This window comes from Scyliorhinus torazame, chromosome 9 (genome assembly GCF_047496885.1).
Source record: "Scyliorhinus torazame isolate Kashiwa2021f chromosome 9, sScyTor2.1, whole genome shotgun sequence".
NCBI lineage: Eukaryota > Metazoa > Chordata > Chondrichthyes > Carcharhiniformes > Scyliorhinidae > Scyliorhinus > Scyliorhinus torazame.
The window spans coordinates 258,702,698-258,729,377 of NC_092715.1; the positions used below are offsets into that span (position 1 = coordinate 258,702,698).

The 26,680-nt window shown below is 47.6% G+C and overlaps 2 protein-coding genes across 3 annotated transcripts in view; one reads left to right on the forward strand and one right to left on the reverse strand.

Annotated features, from left to right (window-relative positions):
- The window catches only part of LOC140429828 (uncharacterized protein KIAA1958), a 239,297-nt gene that overhangs the window by 7,532 nt on the left and 205,085 nt on the right, over positions 1 to 26,680 (reverse strand). The gene's annotated exons all lie outside the window — the stretch shown is intronic.
- Positions 3,336 to 26,680, forward strand: part of inip (ints3 and nabp interacting protein) — a 42,049-nt gene continuing 18,704 nt past the window's right edge. For both annotated transcript variants that reach the window (XM_072517304.1, XM_072517305.1), the window contains exons 1-2: positions 3,336 to 3,464; positions 14,678 to 14,722. In XM_072517304.1, coding sequence (XP_072373405.1) covers positions 14,685 to 14,722 — 38 coding nt within the window. In that variant the 5' untranslated portion in view covers positions 3,336 to 3,464; positions 14,678 to 14,684. The remainder of the gene's footprint in view (positions 3,465 to 14,677; positions 14,723 to 26,680) is intronic.

Below are 26,680 nucleotides of genomic sequence, written 5' to 3' on the forward strand. Positions count from 1 at the left end.
ATCATGGACCAACATAATGGAAGTCATGGTCACCAACCTCTTAGGCATTGGTAACTGAAGGAAGAGGGAGCTGAGAACAAAGAGGAAATAGAGTGAGGCTGTTTTGGTGTGATGTCAGGAAGCACCTCCCTCTTCACACAAAGGGTGGTTGCTGAGCTGCTGGGGACAAGCATCGCTTAATAAATTGTAGCGCACAATGACTTACGAGAGACGAGAAGTGATGAAGTCGATCCAGGCTTTATTAAGCGATGCTTGTCCCCAGCAGCTCAGCAATAGAATGAAGCTGCGGGGAGAAGCTCTGGTTCTTATACTCCGCCTTCAGGGCGGAGCCAGGAGTCGGCATCCAACCAGGACCCGGGATCTGTCAGCCAATAGCATCTCGGCTTCACAGTCCCACATGACCCCTAATACATACCACCACAGACAGTGCATCCAAACTTACCATAGCTAAAATATTCAATTAGTATACACATGTAACAATCGTAGTTAAGCAACTGAAGACCTCAGCTAGAATGAGGTATTTGATTTGAGGATCATCGGTAATGCCCCGTAAACAGTAATCAACATAGCTTTATCCGGGAAGTTCGTGCAAAGTGGAGACTACTTTGGAAAGAGGAAAGTAATCTCGTTCATAGTAACTCGGCAGCAGTGAGCACAGTAGCAGTGTTTAGCACTGTTGCTTCGCAGCATCAGGGACCAGAGTTCAATTCCGGCTTGGATCGCTGCCTGTGCGGAGTCTGCACGTTCTCCCCGTGTCTGCGTGGATTTCCTCCGGTTGCTCCGGTTTCCTCCCACAAGTCCCGAAAGTCGTGCTTGTTGGGTGAATTGGACATTCTGAATTCTCCCTCATTCTAACCGAACAGACGCCGGAGTGTGGCGATTAGGGGACGTTCATAGTAAGTTTGTTGCCCTATTAATGTAACATGAATAAAGATTATTATTAAAGCAAATCAGGTAATGGGATGTGTTAAAAGGTGAATATTGAACAAATATAGTGGGGTCGAAAGGATTGAGTTATGTAAAATTGGACATGCTCACAGTTAAAAGGTTGAGAGGTGATATGATAGCAATTTTTAGGATTCTAAAGGGATGAGATAACGTAGACAAGCAATTTGATCTTGTCCAAAACTGAACCAGAAGATGTAGCTTGGCTTTGAAAAGGGTCAATTCAAAACTAATCTGTGGAAATAATACATGTGAGCAAATAGTCACACAATGAAATAGGGAGAATTTGGAAGGACATTCAATTGCAAATTAGACTTTTATAAAATAACATTTTGGGATCAGTACGAGTCATTTGAGATGACTTGCGCTGGGTGTAGCTTTGTATGCTCTGGCTTCATCTAAATGCTTCTTAAATGTTGTGAGGATTTCCGTATCTACCACCCTTTCAGGCAGCGAGTTCCAGATTCCACCATCTTCTGGGTGAAAAGGTTTTTCCTCACATCTCTGTAAACCTCCTGCCTCAAACCTTTGCCCCTGGTTTTGACTCAGATAACACAGAGACACAATGTACTTATACCAAACACCTTAGAAAGCGATATTAGACATTTGGTTCCCAAAACTCCCCGCCAACGGGATTTCCTCATGTCATGTCTAGATCTGTTGCTGTGGGGTTCACCAACAATTCCATTGTTGTGACTTACATGATCGATAGAACTTAATGTTTTGTGATCGAGAATTCCTACGTCAATAACTGTCAGTCAGGAGCAGAATCAGAGGCATTTGGTCTGAGTGTATTAAATGTCTTTGTGTTATCTGGGTAAATAACAGGGGCGCATAGGGTTTAAGGTCAGGAGATTTAGAGGGAATTTGAGGAAAAACCTTTTCACCCAGAGGATGGTGGGAATCTGGAATTCACTACCTGAAAGGGAAAGGAAGAGGCAGGAACCCTCACAGTATTTAAGAAGCATTTAGATGAAGCCAATAGCATGCAAGGCTACGGGTCAAGTACTGGAAAATGGGATTAGAATGTTTGATGGCAGGTGCAGACACGATGGGCTGAAGGGCCTCTTTCTGTGGTCTAGAAGCTCTATGACTCACAGCAATGTTTCTGACTCCTTTTTAGATCTGCCAACTCCAGTTGGACATACTCCTGAACGTCCGGAGGTGGCAGCCGTTCGACGACTTCTTTAGAGAAAATTGTCAGCAGAGAGGGTGGGGGGGTGTTAGTTTAGATTATGTGTCAGAAAGATGGGACCCGTGAGGGAGGAAGACAGCCTTTGCACTATGTTTATATTTGTATGGACACTGTTTCTTCCGTTATTGTTACAAAACCACAAATACCTCAATAAAATGTTTTATAAAAAACAAGACATACTCCTGAAAGTTTCCTGCATGGTTTGCTGCACACCCACTCAGCCTTCTCTCCCACCTCCAATATTTGTCTGGCCAACAAACCATGCACAACAAAGAGCATCGTTCATGCTGCATTGCTAGATCAATGTGCACCAGAGTCCACAGGGCAAGCCTGGAGGGTTGGCAACCCAGAGACAATGAGCAGCGCTCATTCACTGACACCTGGCCCCAGGTAACCTCCCCTCCAGCTGCTGCCACCGCGCCTGCGCGGACCAAAAGCGGCTGAGCGCCCTTGACGCCTCTGCGCCTGCGCGGATGGCGCACACGCAATTGCGTCGGGTAAGGGCGGGCGGGGCGCGCGCGTGCGCAAAAGTGGGCTGCCCGACTGGCAGGCGGCCTTGTCATATATTTTTTTAAAACTTATCTAATAAGAATAAGAGATAAATAATAAGAGAGGAGAAAAGGAGGCGGAGAGAGTAGGAGTCGCTTGGTAGGTCGGTGAAAGGCAATTGGGAGGCCCGGTTGTACGCAGCGGGTAATTGAGTTGCTATTTACACCTCCCGAGTCGGGCGAAGGACTGGTCTCGAGAGAGGAGTAAACCCCGCCCCCTCGCTCTGCGCGGGGCAGCCACGCCTATCACCCCGCCCCCTCGGCGTGGGCAGCCCCGCCTACCACCCCGCCCCCTCGGCGCGCCAACTGCCACGCCCATTCCGCGCGCCCACAGCCCCGCCCATCGGTCTACCCCTCCACGCAACAACTGCCAACCCCCATCGCCCTGCCCCCTCCGCGCCCACGCGGCCCCGTCCCCTCGGCGCGCCAACTGCCACGCCCCTCGCTCTGCGCAACTGCCGGGACCCCGTCCACGCGCCCATCTCCCCTCCCCCTCCACGCGCCAACTGCCACGCCCATCGCTCTGCCCCCTCTGCGCGCTCACTCCCTATCCGCGCGCCCCCACTCCAGCCCCGCCCCCACCCTCAATCGCCCCGCCCTTTCATGCGCCGGCTGTGACGTCGAGGTTCCCGGTCTCTCGCGCGCCGAGCGTGACATCAGTCGCCCCGCCCCCCCCCCGACCATTGTGACGCCCGCCGTCCCGGAAGCAGAGGGGTGTCCTGGTGCCGAGCTGAGTGACAGGCGGGCCCGGCAGCATCTTCCCCACTCCACCATGGGTCAGTCAGTCTCTGCTCTTCCTTATTTGCTGCACGTATGCACATATTGTGTTAAAAGCCCTTTGTTGGCTGCTCGGTTTCTCCAGCTGCAATGTTGCGGATTTAAGTAGCAATTTGATTTCCTTCAGGGCCACACTTCCTCTTGCAGTGGGGGATACTGGAGCGTTAGTTCCCCCCCCCCTTGTTAGAGCTGCACTCTCCGTTAGTCAATGAGGGAGGCTCGGGATGTGCTGCTTTATGTGTCCTGTTTGTTGCCTAACCTGCATAAACAGAGACTGGTGCAGCAACATGCTGAGAATAGACTCGGTTAGAGTGTCTTTTGCCACTTGATACATCTGCTTTCATTAGAACATAAGGACATGAGTAAGTGTAGACCATTCAGCTCAGTGAATCTGCTCTGCCATTCAATTAGATCATGGCCAATTTGACTGTGGCCTTAATGCCACTTATCTCCTGCTCACCCCCCCCCCAGTAACCCTTCACTCCATTGTAGATCAAGGATATATCTAAGTATGACCAAGGCTTTTTTTTTTGACAGCATCTTCCAAATCCCTGACCTCTACCCCTAGAAACACACAGGCTGCTGACCTGCCTTGAAAGTCCCTATCCAACTTCGCTCTGCCACTTATTTAAGCAGATTGCAGTGGCACCAGACGACAGCCCAGTGACCACCATCTCGGGCGACTCGGCCCACAAGTCCCGAAATGCATGCCTGTTAGGTCATTTGGACATTCCGTGTACCCGAGCAGGCGCCGGAATGTGGCGACTGGGGGGTTTTCACAGTAACGTCATTGCAGTGTTAATGTCAGCCTCCTTGTGACAATAATAAAGATTATTATTATAGGAATTGTAATCGGATGGTGGCCTTGCAAACTTGCTTGTGATGCTTGTATCCCAAGAATGAATTTTTAAAAACATTGCTTAAAGCTGTAGCTTACCTTTCTGTACAAGGACAAGTAATACGACAAATTTAAATGTACTTTACGTTAAATATGTCCCAGTCAAAAATCATCTTTTAGTAAGTCCAAAATCATCTTTCAGTAACTCTGGAGTAAGATACTGGTCCAACTGGCTTATCTACAAGTTCAGTTTGCAAACAGGGGACTTGTAAGAACGTAGGACCCAGATCTCCGCCTCTTGACTCTGATTCATCATTCAGTGAGATCGTGGCTGATCTGTGACCTTACTCCGTATAGCCCCTTTATCCCATGTCTCTTAATACCTTTGGTAAGCAGAAATCTATCGATCTTGGGTGTAAAATTAACAATTGATCTTGCATCTTATTATTTGTAGAAGAGAATTCTGAACTTCTACTATTCTGGCTCTAATTTTTAAACTATGCCCCCTCCCCAGCCCGAGATTCCTCAGCCAGTGAAAACTCTATCTACCATATCTGTTCCTTCTCATATCTTAAAACATTTGGAATTCAGGAACCAGCTTTCAATATTCTGACCCCTGGTTTGTATCGAGATTCTGCAAATCATAAGATTATCAGAGAATTTACAGTGCAGAAGGAGGCCATTCGGCCCATCGAGTCTGCACTGGCTCTTGGAAAGAGCACCCTACCCAAGGTCAACACCTCCACCCGACACTAAGGGCAATTTATCATGGCCAATCCACCTAACCTGCACATCTTTGGACTGTGGGAGGAAACCGGAGCACCCGGAGGAAACCCACGCGCACACGGGGAGGATGTGCAGACTCCGCACAGACAGTGACCCAAGCCGGAATCGAACCTGGGATCCTGGAGCTGTGAAGCAATTGTGCTATCCACAATGCTACCGTGCTGCCCCTCCAAAGATCCAATTTTAAATTGCTGCAAAGATCCAAGTTTAATTTTCTGCAATTCAGATATGCCTTTACCCAATCTCCAAATCTGGAAGTTCACAAGCTCGACTTTTGGTTTTCACTCTTATGAATCCTAGCTTTCCGAAAGAAATATTTTTCTGCTCAACAAACTGAGCGTTATCTGCCTGAATTAAATTATTTTGCATCCTTGCGGGTCTGTGGAGAGAAAGCGATGGACCTCTCGGGTCTGTGTCCTTTCATCAAATAACTTTTCATTGTTTTCTCTTGGAGTCGGAGAGTTTTTGCAGCATAGAAACAGGCCTTTCAGCCCATCGTGGCTGCACCGGCCATCGAGCACCTAACTATTCTAATTCCATTTTCCTGTACTTGGCCCGTATCCTTGTCTGCTGTGGCATTTCAAGTGCCCATCTAAATACTTCTTAAATGTGGTGAGGGTTCCTGCCTCTACCGCCCTTTAAGGCAGTGAGTTCCAGATTCTAACCACCCCCTGGGTAAAAATGTTTTCCCCACATCCCTTCCAAATCTCCTGCCTCTTAGCTTAAATTGATGCCCCCCTCGTTGTTGACCCCCGCTAAGGGGAAAAGTTCCTTCCCATCTATGTCCCTCCTAATTTTAAACACCTCAATCGGGCTCTCCCCTTAGCCTTTTCGCCTCTAAGGAAATCAACCCCAGCCGATCTAATCTCTCTTGATAGTTGAAACGCTCCAGTCCAGGCAACGTCCTGGTCAATCTCCTCTGCACCCTCTGCAGTGTAAACACGTCCTACAGTCAGGCGAGTCGAACTCCACACACTGTTCCACCTGTGGCCTAACCAGCAATTTATACAGCTCCATCATAACCTCCCTGCTCTTATATTCTATGCCTCGGCTAATAAAGGCAAGTATCCCATCTGTCTTCTTAACCACCTTATCTACCTGCCCTAGTGTCTTCCGGAATCTATGGACGTGAACCCAAAGGCCCCTCTGATCCTCTGTCCTTCCCCTGGTCATACCGTTCATTGTGTATTCCCTTGTCTTGTTAGTCCTCCCAAAATGCATCACCTCACCCCTTTTCAGGGTTAAATTCCATCTTATAGAACATACAGTGCAGAAGGAGGCCATTCGGCCCATCGAGTCTTCACCGACCCACTTAAGCCCCCACTTCCACCCCATCCCCGTAACCCCTCCTAACCTTCTTGGACACTAAGGACAATTTTAGCATGGCCAATCCACCTAACCTGCACGTCTTTGGACTGTGGCAGGAAACCGGAGCACCTGGAGGAAACCCACGCAGACACGGGGAGAATGTGCAGACTCCACACAGACAAGTGACCCAGCGGGGAATCGAACCTGGGACCCTGGCGCTGTGAAACCACAGTGCTATCCACTTGTGCTACCCTGCAGCAGCTTCACAGATGCTGCCTGACCTGTTGCGTATTTCCAGTATTTTCTGTTTTTTTTTTCATTTCAGATTTCCACCATTTGCAGTGTCTTGCTTTTTCACCTTGGCATTGGCAACCGTTCTCCAATGTCCTAATGTTACCTTCACCCTTTGGTACTTCACATTGGCAGCTCTATTTTTAAAAAATATATATATTTTATTAAAGTTTTCAAACACAATTTTTCCCCTTACAAATCAACAAAAACGGTAACATGATAACTGATATATAACATTGTTTAAATAATATAGTAAACTAACCAAATAACACAAAGTAATGCTCCCCCCACCCCCTCTCCCCATCTAGAACACAAACAATTTACCCCCCCCCCACACCCCCAGGCTGCTGCTGCTGGCTATGTATCGTCCCCCTAACGTTCCGCTAGATAGTCGAGGAACGGTTGCCACCGCCTGGTGAACCCTTGAGCCGATCCTCTCAGTGCAAACTTCATCCGCTCTAGTTTTATGAACCCCGCCATATCGTTTATCCAGGCCTCCACGCCGGGGGGGTTTCGCTTCCTTCCACATGAGTAAAATCCTTCGCCGGGCTACTAGGGACGCAAAGGCCACAATATCGGCCTCTTTCGCCTCCTGCACTCCCGGCTCATCCGCTACCCCAAATATAGCTAACCCCCAGCTTGGCTTGACCCGGACCTTCACCACCTTCGAGATCACTCCCGTCACTCCCCTTCAATACCCCTCCAGTGCCGGACACAACCAAAACATATGTGTGTGGTTCGCCGGGCATCCCCCGCACCTCCCGCATTTGTCCTCCACTCCGAAGAACCTGCTCAACCTTGCTCCCGTTATGTGTGCTCTATGTAGCACCTTAAATTGGACCAGGCTAAGCCTGGCACACGAGGAGGAGGAATTTACCCTACTTAGGGCATCAGCCCACAAACCCTCCTCAATCTCCTCCCCGAGCTCCTCTTCCCATTTTCCTTTCAGTTTTCACAGTATTTACAGTGCAGAAGGAGGCCATTCGGCCCATCGAGTCTGCACTGGCTCTTGGAAAGAGCACCCTACCCAAGGTCCACACCTCCACCCTATCCCCGTAACCCAGTAACCCCACCCAACACTAAGGGCAATTTTTGGACACTAAGGGCAATTTAGTATGGCCAATCCACCTAACCTGCACATCTTTGGACTGTGGGAGGAAACCGGAGCACCCGGAGGAAACCCACGCACACACGGGGAGAATGTGCAGACTCCGCACAGACAGTGACCCAAGCCGGGAATTGAACCTGGGACCCTGGAGCTGTGAAGCAATTGTGCTATCCACAATGCTACCGTTCTTCTACCAGCTCCTCCCCCTCTTCTCTCATCTCCCGGTATATCTCTGACACTTTGCCCTCCCCGACCCACACCCCCGAAAGCACCCTGTCCTGGATCCCCTGTGTCGGGAGCAGGAAATTCCCTCACCAGTTGTCTTGTGAATGCTCTCACCTGCATATACCTAAAGATATTTCCCCGGGGCACCTCTAGCGCTCCCAAACTCGCAAAAGTCCCATCTTTAAATAAGTCTCCCACTCTCCTGATTCCAGCCCGGTGCCAGCTCTGGAACCCTCCGTCCAGCCTCCCTGGGGCAAACCTATGGTTGTTCCTGATCGGGGACCACACCGAGGCTCCCAGCACACCCCTCTGTCGCCTCCATTGCCCCCAGATACTTAATGTTGCCGCCACCACTGGGTTTGTGGTAAACTTTTTCGGGGAGAGCTGTAGTGGCACCGTCACCAGCGCTTTTAAGCTCGTTCCTTTGCAGGACACCATCTCCAGCCTTTTCCACGCCGCCCCCTCTCCCGCTATCATCCATTTACGGATCATCGCCACATTGGTGGCCCAGTAGTAGTCGCCCAAATTCGGAAACGCCAGTCCCCCTCTGTCTCTGCTACGTTGTAGGAACCCCCTCCTTACCCTCGGGCCTTCCCTGCCCACACGAAGCTCATGATGCTCCTATCTATTTTTTTTAAAAAGGTCTTAGTGATCAATATAGGGAGACATTGGAACACAAATAGGAACCTCGGGAGGACCATCATCTTAATCGCCTGCACTCTGCCCGCCAGTGACAGCGGCTGCATGTCCCACCTTTTGAAATCCTCTTCCATTTGTTCCACCAGTCGTGTCAGATTGAGTCTGTGTAGGGTTCCCCAGCTCCTGGCTATCTGAATCCCCAGGTATCGGAAGTTTCTTTCCACTCTCCTTAGCGGTAGGCCATCTATCCCTCTACTCTGGTCCCCAGGGTGTATCACGTAAAGATCACTCTTCCCCATGTTAAGCCTATATCCCGAGAAATCTCCAAACTCCCTCAATATCTGCATGACCTCTGTCATCCCCCCCACTGGATCCGCCACATACAGCAGTAGGTCATCCGCGTAGAGTGACACTCGGTGTTCCTCTCCCCCTCTAACCACCCCTCTCCATTTCCTGGAGTCTCTCAGCGCTATGGCCAGTGGTTCAATTGCCAGCGCGAACAGTAATGGGGACAGCGGGCATCCCTGTCTGGTCTTCGTGCACCCCCCCCGGGACACAATCCTCTATCCTCATTGCCAGCACCTTTGCCAGCAACTTGGCGTCCACATTTAGCAGTGAGATACGCCTATAGGACCTGCATTGCAACGGGTCTTTATCTCACTTCAAGATTAGTGATATCGTCGCCTCCGACATTGTCGGGGGTAGGGTCCCCCCTTCTCTGGCCTCGTTAAAGGTTCTTACCAGCAGCGGGGCCAACAAGTCCACATATTTTCTATAAAATTCCACCGGGAACCCATCTGGTCCCGGGGCCTTCCCTGCCTGCATGTTCCCCAGCCCTTAGGTCACCTCGTCCACCCCAATTGGCGCCCCCAGGCCCTCCACCTCCTGCTCCTCCACCTTCGGGAACCTTAGTTGGTCCAGAAACTGCTGCATCCCCTCTTTTCCCTCCGGGGGTTGGGACCTATATAACCTCTCATAAAAGGTCTTAAACACCTCATTTACCTTCCCTGCTCTCCGCACCGTGGCTCCCGTTCAATCCCTAACTCCCCCTATCTCCCTCGCTGCTGTCCTCTTTCGAAGCTGGTGGGCCAACAGGCGACTCGCCTTTTCCCCATATTCATATCTCATCCCCTGTGCCTTCCTCCACTGTGCCTCTGCCCTCCCTGTGGTCAGCAGGTCAAACTCCGTCTGGAGTCGTCGCCTCTCCCTGTATAGTCCTTCGTCCGGGGCCTCCGCATATTTTTTATCTACCCTCAGAATCTCCCCCAGTAATCTTTCCCTTTCTTTGGCCTCTGTTTTCCCCTTGTGAGCCCTGATGGAGATCAACTCTCCCCTGACCACCACCTTCAGTGTTTCCCATACTACCCCCACTCGGACCTCCCCATCATCGTTGGCCTCCAGGTACCTTTCAATACATCCCCGCACCCTTCCGCAGACTCCCTCATCCGCCAAGAATCCCACATCCAGTCGCCAGAGTGGACGCTGCTCCCTCTCCTCTCCTAGTTCCAGATCCACCCAGTGTGGGGCATGGTCTGAAACAGCTATGGCTGAGTACTCCATTCCTTCCACCCTTGAAATCAGTGACCTTCCCAAAACGACCCCCCCCCCCCCCCCCCCCCCCCATTACCAGGTTTCCTACCTCCAGGTCCGGGATACGTCCCAGCATCCGCTTCGTAAATCCCGCATCATCCCAATTCGGGGCATATACATTAACCAACACGACCTCCATTCCCTGCAGTCTGCCACTCACCATCACATATCTGCCACCGCTGTCCGCTACAATGTTCCTAGCCTCGAACGACACCCGTTTCCCCACCAATATGGCCACCCCTCTATTCTTTGCGTCCAGCCCTGAGTGGAACACCTGTCCCACCCATCCTTTCCTTAACCTAACCTGGTCCGCCACCTTCAGGTGCGTCTCTTGGAGCATGGCCACGTCTGCCTTCAGTCCTTTTAAGTGCACGAACACTCGGGCCCTCTTAATCGGCCCATTTAGGCCTCTCACGTTCCACGTGATCAGCCGGACTGGGGGGGCTGCCCGCCCCCCTCCCCTGTCGACTAGCCATCACCCTCTCTGGGCCAGTCCCACGTCCCGGTTCCGCGCACCCACCCGTCCCCCAGGCGGCGCATTCCCACCCCGACCACCTTTTCTTTTACCAGTTCCCTTTCGATCTCCGCAGCAGCAACCCAGTTATCCCCCCCCCCCTCCCCCCGCTAGACCCCCATCTAGCATGGTTACTCCCCCCATATTGCTTCCGAAAGTCAGCTGACTTCAACTGACCCCGGCTTCTCCCGCTCTCTCCTTGACCCCCTCGTGTGAGGAACTCCCATCCACCTTGCGCCTATCTTCCCGCCATCATCTTTCTGACGCGGGAAAGTGAAAAAGAAACCCCGCGCTCTCTAGAACCACCCGCCCCTCATGGCGCAGCTCCCCCTACCGCCCCACTCCCATTCCCCATCCCCCGCCTGAGTCTCTTCTTCCCCCCCCACCGGCGCCCACATTTCTCAATGTCCCCCCCTCCCCAATTTACATCTCTATATACATCAGCATTGTCGTTTCCCCTCCAACATCAGTCCCTCAGTTCTGGTCCAGTTCCTCATTTTGAATGAAGGTCCATGCTTCTTCCGCCGTTTCGAAATAGTAATGCCTCTCCTGGTGCGTGACCCACAGTCGCGCCGGCTGCAACATCCCGAACTTCACTTTCTTCTTGTGCAGCACCTCCTTGGCTCGATTGAAGCTCGCCCTCCTTCTCGCCACCTCCGCACTCCAATCCTGATACACTCGTATCACCGCATTCTCCCATCTGCTACTTCGTACCTTCTTGGCCCAGCTCAGAACCACCTCTCTGTCATTGAAGTGGTGAAATCATCGCCGTAGGTGGTTCTCCCGCCTTTGGTCTCCTCGCAGGGACCCGATGCACGTCCACTTCCAAGGGGCCCGAGGGGGCCTCAGCTCCCATTAGCGAGCGTAGCATCGTGCTCGCGTAAGCCCCGCCGTCAGCTCCTGCCACTCCCTCAGGGAGACCCAGGATCCGGAGGTTCTTTCTCCGTGATCTGTTTTCCAGGACTTCAATCCTTTCGGTGCACTTCTTATGGAGGGCCTCGTGCGTCTGCATTTTGACCGCTAGGCCCAGGATCTTGTCCTTGTTGTCCGTTACCTTCTGCTCCACGTCACGGAGCTCTATCTCCTGGGCCTTTTTCTCTTTGAGCCCCTCAATTGCTTGTAGCATCGGGGCCAGCGCCTCCTTTTTTAGCAGCTCCACACACCGTCTTAAGAATTCATCCTGGTCCGGTCCCCATGTTGCCTGGGCTCCCTCCGCCGCCATCTTGCTCCTTTCTTCCTTCTGCCGCTGCCCTCGAGGATTCTCCGAGATCTGGCCTTTGCCGCCGATATTTTTCTTTTCCGCTGGGGGGGACTCCCTGTTGCCTCACCCCACACCGGGCTTCGTCCCGAAAAAATTCCCCGTTGGGGCTCTTAAAAGAGACCGAAGGTCCGTTTGAGCTGGAGCCGCCGAAACGTGCGGCTCAGCTGGTCATCGCCGCAGCTGGAACTCCATTGGCAGCTCTATTAACATGCACTGTTGCCTTCCTTTACTGTGCTGAGACCCAAGGGGTGTAACCTTCTGCTATTTGTTAGCTTTTGTGTGTAGAATTCTCCGTCAACTTTGCAATTCAGATTTGCAATTACTACAAAGTGTGGGCAAAGTTGGAAAATGGGTTGAGAAATGGTGTATTGTCCTTTTGTACTTGGAGGCCTGTGTGGCTAAATTGGATAAGAAGGCTTAACTGCCTTTCCATTTGTTCCCTTTGCTCATCCTTTCTTCCCTGGATTGCGGAGCAATGAACTCGATACATTGTCGGAATGGGGGGCTGTAGAGAAGATGAACATGTGTAGCTACGATACCTGGCCAGGGATTAATATCCCATTTCAATGAGAAAGTGTTACTGAGCATTAAATCGGGCCATTCGAAGCAAGCAAAAGGCTAAAAGCAGCACCAACTAAATCTGCCTTTTATCTTTGCCCATGAATGATGCCAGGACACAAATGCAGCGGGTTTGTGATGCTCCAGATGTAATAGCCACTTTTGGTTGTGCTGGAAGGCCTAAATCTGAGTCTGCAGCGCAGTTGAACATAAGCTCGGTAAATTCATGGTTGGTGCTGTTGATAGTGGCACAAACACATGTGAAAATGAAAAGGTATCGAGGTTCCTTTGCTTCCTGGCCTCTATCTAAAATTATGGAGACAAAGCAGCAGGGTGGTTAGCACTGCTGCCTCACGGCGCCGAGGTCCCGGGTTCGATCCCGGCTCTGGGTCACTGTCCGTGTGGAGTTTGAACATTCTCCTCGTGTTTGCGTGGGTTTCGCCCCCACAACCCAAAAGATGTGCAGGGTAGGTGGATTGAACACGCTAAATTGCTCCTTAATTGGAAAAAATTAATTGGGTACTCTAAATGTTTTTTTTTTAAATTATGGACAGAAGCGATTCCACAGCACTGTGACTGGAGACCAGGGCAGTTCTCCCCACTATCATGGGCAATAACTATTCCTCAACCAATATCACTAACATAAATGGCCTGGTTCTGATCTCATTGCTGTTTGTGAGAACTAGCGGTACTCAAATTAGTGCCTGCATTTCACATAGTTCTCACTATAGCGGTGATCTTCAAACCTTTTTTCCGGGGACCCATTTTTACCAACCGGCCGACCTTCGCGACCCACGCCGGGCAACCTTCGCGACCCACGCCAGCCAACCTGCACGACCCACCATTTTCTTTTATCTTCTGTGCTGCTGACAAAAATGGAGGAAATGGTTTTGAGTCCCTTTGCCCTCGTACACGCTCCTCCAATGGAACCTGTTGGATGAAGGTGAAGCCGTCCGGTGTCGGAAAGTATGGAGTCTCCATCTGTCCAAAGTTCTGCATTCTTTTCGTGTAAAATTTTATCAAATAAAATCCCCCCCGAACTTGTAAGAAAAAAAATATTAAAATAAATGTAAAAAATAAAAATTTAATGAATAAAACCCCCCAGAACTTGTAAAAAAAAAAAGCGGCCGCACTGCGCATGCATGCCCGATCATCGGTGCGCATGCGCATAGTTTTGGGCACGTGTGCTGATGATCTGGCACGCATGCACAGTGCAGCCGCTTATTATTTTACATGTTGGTGGCCATTTTGAAGGCCGCTTGCAGCTGGCATTATTAACAGCTGGCTGCTGCGGCTGTTTTGCGTGATCGGGGCGCCGCAACGGAAGGCTCCGCGACCCTCCCGACACCCTCCCGCGCGGGTCGCGCCCCCGAGTTTGACAATGCCTGCACTATAATCTATAAACTGCTTGGAGACGTTCCGTGCTTTTGAGATGTGCTATATTAATGCACATATTTCTTTACCACTTTGTCAATTATTAATTGCATTGAAGCTACAATTGGGTATAAACAATGAGTTGAAGAAACCCCATGTGTTACCTGTTGCAGTTCAGTGGTTTCCTTTGACAGCTTGTATCTACAGACATTCAAGCCAGGTTTGACAATCTGCAATATGAAAATGCTGCAGAGTCAATACAATGACTGGGCTGGATAAGTTTAACCTACTGAGGCATATCATTCATTGCCAGAGATCACCTGGACACCTGGCCAGCAGTAGCAAAAGAATTATTGTCAGTAAGCACACCAGCTGCATTTTAAATTCTCGTATCAGCCCCAAAAATGAATAGGAAATACCCATGCTGAAGCTTTGCCCACTGCTTCTACTGCTGGCAGCTTTGTTGCTCCCGTCTCAAATCTTTGAAAGCAAATATTTAAGTTAAACTTTCTGTCAGAGTATTGGGGTCATGCAGAAGTGATGATTTACTGCCGCAGCTTAAATTCTCTGCGTGACTTGCGCTTTCAGTAGCTCCTGCGGTTGGTCTTGCGAGGGACAGGGCTCCATTGCAGTTGTCCCCACGTTTTCCCCCTCCCAGTTGTCATCCGATCGAGAATCTCAATTCCTGATAATCAGTTGACACTTTGCTCTTTTCCACAGAGTTTGGATGTTCAACAGAAATGACAACAAACCCTCCAGCGCCAGGTAAGATATTGCGCTTCGATTGTGTTGCTACAGGTGTTTAGATTTTTACCAACGTTAGTACATATAAAATGGGAGCCGGAGGCCTGTCGAGCCCGATCTGCCATTCAATACGATCATAGTTGGTCTTGCGCTTCAGCTCCACTTTTCCACCCGCTCCCCGAATCCCTTGACTCCCTGAGAGAGATCTCCATCTTAAATATATTTAACGATGGAGCATCCGTAAGCCTCTTGGGGCAGAGAATTCCAAAGATTTCACAACTCTCTGAATGAAGAAATCTCTCCTCAGTCCTAAATGTCTAGCCCTTATCCTGAAACGTTGTTCCAGATTCCCGAGCGGGCCTAGCAATTTCTCCCCGTCAAGCCCCTTCATAATCTCGTACATTTTATTGAGATTACCTCTCATTGCAAAGAATGTAGGCCCAATTTACTCAGTCTCTCACAGGACTAACCCTTTCAGCCCAGGAGCCAATCAAGTGAATCTCGCTGTACGGCCTGCAGTGCAAGTATATATTCCTTGGATATGGAGACCAAAATTGCACACGGTATTCCATGTGTGGCCTAACTAAAACCTGTACAATTGGAGCATGACTTCTTTATTTTTGTATTTCATCACCAACTTGCATTACCACAGTAACCAAGCTTAAAAAGCAATTCATTTGCTGTTTTTTAAAAAAATCTTTGGGACATCCGGCATCATATGATGTAGAAACTTAAGTCTCTTCTTTCTCTTTCTCTTCATAAATGAGGAGGTTGAAATTTCACTGCATGGGATAAAAATAGATTAAGAGGGAGTACTGGAAAGGTTGAACAGTACATGAATTGGGTAAGTCACCTGGCCCAGATGGGATGCATCCTAGGTTGATGAGGGTGCTGGCCGCAATCTTGCAGTCCTCCTTGGAGCCAGGACTGGTGCCAGAGGACTGAAGAATCGAAAAATGTTATATCCTTGTTTAAAAATGGAGAAACGGGGTCTACCTGGAAATTACAGACCAGTGTAACATCGGTGGTGGGGACACGTCGAGAAACAATAATCCAGGTGAAAATTAACAGTCACTTGGATAAATGAGCTCTAATAAAGGAGAGCGAACATGGATTAGTTGAGAGCAAATCCTGTTTTACTAACTTGAGCGAGTTTTTGATGAAGTTACAGTGTGTGGACAAGGGTAATGCAGATTGTATTGTGTGTATGGACTTTCAAAAGGTGTTTGATAAAGTATTACATGTTAGGCCTGTTAGCAAAATTGAGGCCTGTGTGTTTAAAGGGGCAGTCACAGCTTTTATAAACGGAAACCAGAATTTTGGCGACTGACTTTTTTTTTTTTGAAACTAGAGGGGCGAGTACAGCAGCATTCCTCTGGGGTTCTCGGATCGCTGCTGTTTTTGATATGAAATGGCTTGCGGCATGGGTGGCGGGCACTGGTGTGATTTTTATTTTAAATTTCCAGATAACAAGTGTAGTAAACAGGTTGTAACAAGCTTCAAGAATATACAGAGGCAAGCAGAATTGGCAGAAATATGGCCAATGTTGCATCTTTTCAGAGTACGCAGGTGATTAATTGAAGTGCGCGACCCCTTAAAATTTTTTTTTGCGAGGCCAACTTGTGCGCAGTCTGCCTGGGCACTCGGTTGCAGTGTAACCATGCAGCTTATAGGGAACACTGCATACGGCAGTTGAAATGCAGTGCAGAAAAGTGTGAGGTGGTTAATTAGGGGAATGAAAAATGATGCGATACAGTGCAAACTAAATGGTCTAATTTTAAAGAGGGTGCAAGAACTGAGAGTCTTCACGACGTTCACGCACTAATCTTTGACCGTGATAGAACAGGTCAAGAAAGCAAATGTGATCCTGGACTTTATAAATAGAGGCATACTGGGTGGCACGGTGGTTAGCCCTGCTCCCTCACGGCGCCGAGGTCCCAGGTTCGATCCTGGCCCCGGGTCACTGTCCATGTGGAGTTTGCACATTCTCCCCGTGTTTGCGTGGGTTTCACCCCCACAACCCAAAGATGTGCAGGGGTAGGTGGATTGGCCGCGCTAAATTGCCCCTTAATTTGAAAAAATGAATTGGATACTCTAAATTTAATAAATAAAGAGGCATAGAATACAAAAGCCAGGAAATAATGCCAAACCTGTATGAAGCACAGTTTGGCTCAAGCTGGAGTACTATATCCAATTCTGGACGCCACACTTTCACTTCAGGAAAGACAATGATAGCTTTGGAGACGTAGAGATGAAATTTACTAGAATGGGTTCCAGGGATGAAGGATTAATTACAGTTGTGGGAATAGATTAGAGAAGATTCGGTTGTTCCCCTTAAAGTAAACAAAACTAAAAGGAGATTTGATAGAGGGGCATAAAATATTTAAATAAAATAAACAAAGAGAAACTGTCTCCAGGATTGATAATCACAGGGCATTGATTTAAGGTGATTGGCCGAGGAGGGAAAGAGCTAGAGAGGAAGACTAACTGGATTGTTTTTTAAAAGAGCTGGCACAGACTAAACGGGTCAGCTGATTTAGCACAGGGCTAAAGAGCTGGCTTTGAAAGCGGACCAAGGCAGGCCAGCAGCACGGTTCAGTTCCCGTGCTGCTGGCCTGCCTTGGGCAGCCTCCCCGAACAGGCGCTGGAATGTGGCGACTAGGGGCTTTTCACAGTAACGTCATTTGAAGCCTACTTGTGACAATAAGCGATTTTCATTTCATTTCATTATGCTGCATTGTGCTCAGATTCTTCTGTTCCATGTAGCACCTTTAAAAGTCGCTAATCATTCATTGAGGTGTATTGATTTTTTTTTATAAAGGCACCAAACCAAAGGTTTTGTTTTGCCTCTCTCTCTCTCGCCTGTTTTGTTTCTTCCCCCCTTGTTCCTGTGCACGCTTTGAATCCATGTGTGTGTACATGTGACAGACGTTTTAGTGGGATAGATGCTGAAGAACAATCACGGCAGCAGTGTTTGCCAATTCTGCTTTTTTTGCCAGCAAATGGCTGGGGAGGGCAGTTTTCAGTGGCGTATAATGAAAACATCAAATAGCCAATTAAGGAAATATTGCAGGGTCTCGACCAGTGCCAAAGAAGAAATTGAGTTGGATTGCTGTACGCAACAAGCACAAGACCATTTTAGAGCAAAGGAGATCGTGCATCACAAGTCTGGGCAGCACGGTAGCACAGTGGTTAGCAAAATTGCTTATCAGCTCCAGTGTCCCAGGTTCGATTCCCGGCTTGGGTCACTGTCTATGTGGAGTCTGCACGTCCTCCCCGTGTGTGCGTGGGTTTCCTCCGGGTGCTCCGGTTTCCTCCCACCGTCCAAAGATGTGCAGGTTAGGTGGATTGGCCGCGCTAAATTGCCCTTAGTGTCCAAAACTGCCCTTAGTGTCGGGTGGGGTTACTGGGGATAGGGTGGAGGTGTGGCCTTGGGTAGGGTGCTCTTTCCAAGAGCCGGGTGCAGACTCGATGGGCCAAATGGCCTCCTTCTGCACTGTAAATTCTATGATTCTAAGTCAGTGAGACATCTTGGGAGTTCAGATGTTCTTTATAAATCTAAAGTTTATTAGGTCATCTTGTGTAACAAACCTGCAGTTTTGAAATCTAGTCCAGGCTGGTGGTATTTCAAAGTATATACAAATTATAGGATTTCTGGCAGCATTTCTGTTCATGTTTGTATTTGAAGCAGGCTGCCTGCTAGATTTCTATACCAATAGGATAAAATTCAAAATCTAACCATTATTGGTAATTATTAAGCTCTTTGGGATGCCTGAAAATACACAACGTGCTGTATAAATATACAGTCTCTTCCCCCCCCCCCTTTATTTGGCCAGAAACTAGATGAGCATCTATTTTGACGAGTACGGCAGAGGAATAATAGGCTTTGTGTGTAATCCTGTATATGATTTTAAATAGTGTACCTCACCGTATGTTGTTAGAGTTTCCAGTAGGTGGCGATGGTCTTGCCTCTCAATTAGTGGAAAATATCTGAAGATGGAGGTAGGCTTAATACCGTTCTGTTCCTGCAACGAACAGTTGAACAGATAGGGCTTTCAATGCAGTATTCGCAAATAAGGAGATGTGTCGGCAGATTTGGAAGGCTATCTGCCTTGACCGGCTACAGGAATCGGTGAACAATGGAGAGGCAATTGTGTTTAAAAAGCCCATTTTGTCGGTGTTTGAAAACAAAGTAAGCTTTATTAAAAGAGCTATGTACCACAGCACTGTATTTGTGGTAACATCAGTATTGTGACATTTTGGAGGCGTTATAATAAATAGCATTAAACTTCACATCGAACAAAATTGAAAGCCGTGACCGATGACTGAACTACTTGTAGATGGGACAACGTTGAAGCCCGTTCTCACCGTGGAGAGCTCTCAGTGTGAGCCAAGAATTTGCATTGAGCCTCATTTAGGGATGGCGCTGTTTGCCTAATTCTGTTCAATTAGATTAAACATGTAAAAGAATGCCCTCTGGAAGTGTGACGCTAAATTACTTCTTTAAAAAAACTCTCTAAACCTGTTTCACACCTATTAATGGGACCTTGCCCTTATTAATAATAATAGTAATAATCTTCTATTACACTATTGCTGAAGAAACCTTGGACTGAGTGTACGCCACTGTTTGTTTCTCCTTAGAACCACTTCTGAGCTCTTTATGTGCTGTGTAATTCTGTCTTCAGTGTTATCATCGCTAATGGTCACAGCTTGTTGTTCTAGACTGCCATTATCAACCTTTGCCACCTTATGATGTCAATGCCCCTTTAACAATTATTCCAAGCTGCTGTTTTCATTGCCTAATTGATGCACTTGAATTGAGGTGGCAATAATTTGGAGTTATCAATTAACAGATTGCAAAAACGTAATGAATTTCCAAAGCAAGAACTAATTGATTCCACCAGTATCATTAACCCTCAGCCCCTCTCCCACTCAAAAGAGAACGAAATGTAGCTGCACGTTTTTAAAACATGTTTTAGTTGAGTTCAAAATATTTTCCCCTTCCCTCACTGTACCACACACCATGCATGCAGGAAGAATATAATTATTTGGGTTCTGATTCCCGATGAAAGAGGTATGGTAATGGGCGGGTAGACTATCTCTTGCCTCTGTGGTTCTCCCCTGTGTGAAATACGTGGACTTTAGTCGGTGTTACAGCACAGAAGGAAGCCATTCAGTCCACCATGTCTGCACCAGCTCTCCGAATGAGCGATTCGCCTAATCCCATTCCCCCACTTTCTCCCTGTAACCCTGTACATTCTTCCCTTTCAGATAATTTCCTCTTGAAAGCATTGATTGAACCTACCTCCGCCACCCTCTTGGGCAGCGCATTCGAGATCTTAACCACTCACTGCGTGAAAAACCTTTCCCTCCTATTTCCATGACTTTCTTTTCCAATCATCTTAAATTTGTGCTCTCTTGTTCTTGACCCTCTCGCCAAAGGAAAGTGTCTCCCTGTCTACTTTGCCCAGACCCCTCGCGATTTTGAATAACTTTCTCAAACCCAGGCGGTGCCAGATTTTGGATTTTGCTAGATTTCGGGTCTGGGGAGTGGGCGGTTCAGGCCAATTTGACGATCTCAGCAGGTCTGACAGCATGTGTGGAGAGAGAGAGAAGGGAGCTAACATTTCGAGTCTGGATGATTCTTTGTCAGAGAGTCACCAGACCCGAAACATTATTTCCCTTCTCTCCCCACAGATGCGGACCGTCAGACTTGCCGAGGCTTTCCAGCGTTTTGTGTTTTTGTTTCAAATGCCAGCATCCGCAGTAATTTGCTGTTATCAGGCCAATTTGAGTCGGGTCGGGGTCTTGGGGGTGCAGTAAGTGGCAAGGAAGATGACAAGTCCAGCACTTTGTAGCATCGAAACTGAATTGTCCATGTAAGCTGACTTTAACTGAGGAAAACAAAAACAAAAGATGCGTGGCACATTCTAAAACTGTCCGGTTTTTCCGAAACTGTTTTTTAACAGCCGGGTTTGAGAGTGTGTCCCTCTATCAGATCTCCTCTCTACCTTCCCAGGTTTGATTCCTGGCTTGGGTCACTGTCTGTGCGGAGTCTGCACGTTCTCCCCGTGTCTGAGTGGGTTTCCTCCCACAGTCGGAATGTGGCGACCAGGGGCTTTTCACAGTAACTTCATTGAAGCCTACTCGTGACAATGAGCGATTTTCATTTCAGTCCATAGATGTGCAGGTTAGGTGGATTGGCCATGCTAAATTGCCGTTAGTGTCCAAAATTGCCCTTCGTGTTGCGTGGGGTTACTGGGTTATGGGGATAGGGTGGAGGTGTTGACCTTGGGTAGGGTGCTCTTTCCAAGAGCCGGTGCAGACTCGATGGGCCGAATGGCCTCCTTCTGCACTGTAAATTCTATGATTCTCTCATTCTACCTGTGTGTCTGAACTTGAAGGAAGGTAATCTGATCCATGAGCATGATTAGAAATTGGCCACCTAGCCAGGGATGATTATGAAGCAACTTTCCACCATTTCCTGACCGCGCTTAGCATTTTTTTTTTTTTTTGCCCCTTTGTGGATTCATCTCAGGGGTTTACAATGGATTCCTTAGCTTGATTTCTGAAATGTAATATCGTACAGGCTAATTGCGTGACACTATCGGGTGCACTGCGAATGAGGCATAACGAATCTCTTGTGTAAAGTGTTCCTCCAAATCCAGCTCGAAGGAGGACGGCATGGGAATGCTTTCCATTGGTGAGAGGGTCAAGAACGAGAGAACGCAAATTTAAGAAAATTGGAAAAGGAAGTCTGAGAAACATGGGACGCAAAGGTGGTTGGCAAAGTGGTCATTTAATCTACACTGGCAGAGGCAGGGTGGTGCAATGCTTAGCACTGCTGCCTCACAACGCCGAGGACCCAGGTTCGATCCTGGCCCCAAGTCACTGTCCGTGTGGAGTTTGCACATTCTCCCCGTGTCTGTGTGAGTCTAACCCCCACAACCCAAAGATGTGTAGGGTAGATGGATTAGCCACATTAAATTGTCCCTTAATTGGGAAAAAATGAATTGGGTACTTTAAATTTTTTTTAAAAAAAATATATGTATATATAATCTACATTTGGCTTCCACAGTAGAAGAGGATATACTATGAGCTATGCATATTATATTTGATTGGAGAAATGATGTGAATGTTTGACACCCTGACGTGTGAGGAGGTAAATAAACAGCTGTTTTTTTGCACAAGAAGGTGAGCTGTAATTTGAGGTGGCACAAGATCCATGAGAAATTTCCCAGTCTGGAATGGGCAGCACGGTAGCATTGTGGATAGCACAATTGCTTCACAGCTCCAGGATCCCAGGTTCGATTCCGGCTTGGGTCACTGTCTGTGCGGAGTCTGCACATCCTCCCCGTGTGTGTGCGTGGGTTTCCTCCGGGTGCTCCGGTTTCCTCCCACAGCCCAAAGATGTGCGGGTTAGGTGGATTGGCCATGCTAAATTGCCCTTAGTGTCCAAAGTCGCCCTTAGTGTTGGGTGGGGTTACTGGGTTATGGGGACAGGTTGGAGGTGGTGACCTTGGGTAGGGTGCTCTTTCCAAGAGCCGGTGCAGACTCGATGGGCCGAATGGCCTCCTTCTGCACTGTAAATTCTATGAATGGGGATAGGGCCTGGGACGTTTGCGTGAACAAAAAGCCAATGGGAAGGAAGTTGAGGATAAGTGAGACAGTATAGTTGTGAGATGAGGGAGTGAGAGCAGAGACATGGGGAATTGAATGGGCATCAAGAGTTCTGTTGGCAACAGACGAGCAGAATCTGGATGAGAGAATAAGGGGCATGTCAAATGTGGTATGAGAAGGCAATGATCCGAATAAATACTATAGCAAAGGCTTTGGAATGTTTACTGCAAATTAGTGGGGGAAAGCATAATATAGATGGTTCTGGAAGTAATTTGGCTTCCAATGGATGTTTGTGACCTCATTTGGAAAGACAGAGAGGGGTCTTGAGAAGGGAAGGCTCGGTGAAATGTAACTTATTGGATAGTATAAAGGTGAAGTATGTATCAAAATTGAAAGAATCGAGGGCAGCACGGTGACGCAGTGGGTTTTTGCAAAGCCAACTTGTGCGCAGTCTGCCTTATACCAGGTTATAACTCTAAATTTATTTTTTTTAAATAAAAATTGAAAGAATAGTTGTTTTTTTATATATATATATATAAATTTAGAGTACCCAATTCATTTTTTCCAATTAAGGGGCAATTTAGCGTGGCCAATCCACCTACCCTGCACATCTTTGGGTTGTGGGGGCGAAACCCACGCAAACACGGGGAGAATGTGCAAACTCCACACAGACAGTAACCCAGAGCTGGGATCGAACCTGGGACCTCGGCGCCGCAAGGCAGCAGTGCTAACCACTGCGCCACCGTGCTGCCATTGAAAGAATAGTTAATGATGTTCTTATCGATAGTAGAGGAGGCTGTAATGCTGAGCGTGGCTGAGAAAAAGAGGATTTTCCTTTGACGAGGAGTGGAGCCGAGAGAAATCGGTCAAGGTGACAACTGGTTTTGCCGGGTAATGAAGGCTGGGGTTGGATTGGAAATGATTGAGCTACTGTTGAAGAAAGAGCCAGGGGAGAGCCTTTCTGTTGAAGGACAAAGCGATACAGGGGCTGTATGCTCACAGTGAAAGTTGAGGAGCAAAGAATCTGAAAGTGGAAAAGTGACAGAGAGCATCAGAAGAATCGTGGATGCAAGTGAGCGAAGGCTTAATAACTTTTTTTTTAAATTTAGAATACCCAATTAATTTTTTCTAATTAAGGGGCAATTTAGCGTGTTCAATCCACCTACCTTGAACATCTTTGGGTTGTGGGGGCGAAACCCACGCAAACACGGGGAGAATGTGCAAACTCCACACGGACAGTGACCCAGAGCCGGGATCGAACCTGGGACCTCGGTGCCGTGAGACTGCAGTGCTGCCATTGTATGGTTAGTTATTCTGTCAAACATTCCTAGACGTTACAGGCACAGGTGTACCCTAGAAGCTCTTTCTTAATACCTTGTTGAGAGATGCACCTGAAAGCCTATGTGAATTTGAGACTCTGAGACTTCGAGCGGATACAGACCAGCAATGATAAAGCATGGTCATTGATATTTTAATGATTAGAGATGTCTAGGTGTGGTCAATCGTTTCTTCATAACCTTTTGTCATTTTTAAAAACGTTTTATTTTGTCAAGCTGTGATATGTTAAAATTATTTCCAGTCGATTAGATTAAAAGAAAACAACTTGCGTTAAAATTATGCTTTTCGTGGGCATCTCAAAGCATTAGTGAGAAACCGACTCGATGGGTGCTATGTTTAAAATATATATTTATTTCCCCGTTTTCCTTTTAATTGGTAATTAATTTTGCTGCTTCTTTGTGCTGGATGTGTTTTTATGTTTCTGCTAGTTCCTCTGTGGTTTTTTATCTATCCACGCTCCACACACACATTGGTCCTTATTCCCCAAGTGTTAGGCAAAATTCATTGTTTTTTTTTAAATGAAGAGTTACATTGGAATCAGCTGCATGAAATTTACAAATATGAATGTGTGGCGCCTGACATGTGATCTGACAGTCAACTTGCAGATAGATGCAAAATGTTCCTGTTTAGATCTATGTACACACACCTTTGTGGCACAGGGATATTAGGCAGTAAGATATTGGACGGATATTCTGCCAGTGTGTATAGCACCGTCAGTTATTGTGACCATTGGTTCAAACGTATTTGCATTTTTACCTAATTAGTATTCTGAAACCATTCAGCACATCTAGCAAATAAAAGTGTTCTTTCCCCTTTGGTTTTGTTTCCCGTTTTCCATTGGGAACAAAGGAACTTTATGCATAAAACTAGTCGTTGCGGCTAATGCTCCATTTTTTTTCACGCGATATGCGTGCTAAAATATTAAGCCCAGCCCTTTTGAGAAATCTCCTTCCATATTTGTTTTAAACTGTGACACTAAATGGTGTTTGGAAAGTGCTGGTAATTTATTTTCTGACTACATTTGAGGCAGACAGTTTTCATGCTCATCTATGAATGACAGTTTAGTTGTCCAGAGCAATCAGCATCTTGTGTAAATTCAAATAAGACTGTCTAATGACAGCCAAGGGCAAATGGACAACACCAGCAGAATGGAAGAGCTGAAATGTAGAATTAATTATGCAGCGAGAGGAATAAATCTGTAACGTGAAGCACAATCCTTGCAGGATGCAGTTTTCTATTTCTATAATTTCAGTACAAATTTCTTTGCCCGATTTCTGGAAGCACCTTTGATTTTACTAGCCACTATGTCTTGCAAGCAACTCGCAACGCAACTGGATTAAGTGGGATGTGCTTTTTTTTCAAAAGAATTAGTCATTAATTGCATTTCAAAATCTTGTGCACGGAGCTTATTGATACACTAAATTAGGGTCTGTTGGCACAGTATGAAAACTTGAAGATGATGAACATAGGGAGCTAGTTAACAAAAGAAAATTGCAAGTGACATCAATCCGAATGTGGAAGGGGAGGGAAGAATTGGGGATATATATAAGTGGCTGGGGGAAGCAGGGAGGCGAGCGGGTGGTGAAGATCAAGGAGAAATGGGAAGCGGAGTTGGGAATGGAGATCAATTGGGGAGTATGGAGTGAGGCACTGCGAAGGGTAAACGGGACCTTCTCTTGTGCAAGGATGAGCCTGATACAGTTTGAGGTGGTGCACAGGGTGCATATGACTCGGGCGAGAATGAGTGGGTTCTTTCAGGGGGTAGCAGATGAGTGTGAGAGGTGTGGGCGGGGGCCAGCGAATCAGGCGCACAGGTTTTGGGGTTGTGAAAAATTGAGAAGATTCTGGGCGGGGTTGTTCGCGGTCTTAGCCAGGGTAGTGGAGGAGGGAGTGGACCCGGACCCTTTGGTGGTGAAATTTGGGGTTTCAGAGAAGCCGGAGCTCATGGAGAGGAGGAAGGCCGATGTCGTGGCCTTCGCCTCTCTGATTGCACGGCGACAAATTTTGCTGAAGTGGCGGTCGGCATCGCCACCGGGGGTAGCGGCCTGGTTGGGTGACCTGTCCGACTTCCTGCGGTTAGAGAAGATAAAGTATGAGTTAAGGGGCTCTGCAGGGGGGTTTGAGACAAGGTGGGGGATGTTTGTGACCGTGTTTGAGGAGCTATTCGTCGCAAAGGGCGGGGGGGGGGGGGGGGTGGAAAGGAGGAAAATCTGTACAAGCTGTATAGTTGATTGTTGGGAAGAATGTTTCCCGGGGTGTTTATTTGCTGTAACTACTTTGATACAAGTTTGAATAAAATGCGTTTTTTTTTTAAAACGGAGTGATTGTGCAGATAGATTTCAAATAAAGTTTAACACATGTGAGTGTTAGTTTTTTGAGGCCTATGAATTAGTCATGACGGACACCAAATAATCATACTTAGTTAAAGGGCTGGAGTACTTTCACAGCTGGCACAGATGAAATTGTAAAACGGTAAATTGTGCCTCTCTGTGTTGTAACAGTATATGATTTATATCACAAATTGATTGCTTGTCTTTGTACTGTTAGCAATGTTTGAAGGTCATTTTTTGGTTACAGTAGAAATGTTTGCCTGTTGGCGTCACAGTTGTGCATTTTGAGTTGTCGAATGTAATCTGTCTTTAATCCCTAGTACCTGCCTCAGGAGAGGCCGAATGTTGGGGAAAGCCTGTTAATTCACTAAATTCACGTACACTTCTTGCACGACTGGAGTCTTTTCAGTATGACTGATAGTCCTTTAACTGCTAGTTAAACAACAACTGTTGTATTTATATAGCACCTTTTTCATGTAATAAATCTTCCCAAGGCGGTTCACAGAAGAGCTGTAAAGTGAAACTTGACACAGAAGCACGATATTCAGGCAGATAGTCAAAAGCTTGGTCAAATAGGTGAGTTTTAAAGAGTGTCTTAAAGGAGGAAAGAAGTGGAGAGGTTTAGGGAGCCAATTCCAGAGCTTAGGACCTGGCAGCTGAAGGCACAGCCATCAATTGTGGAGCGATTAAA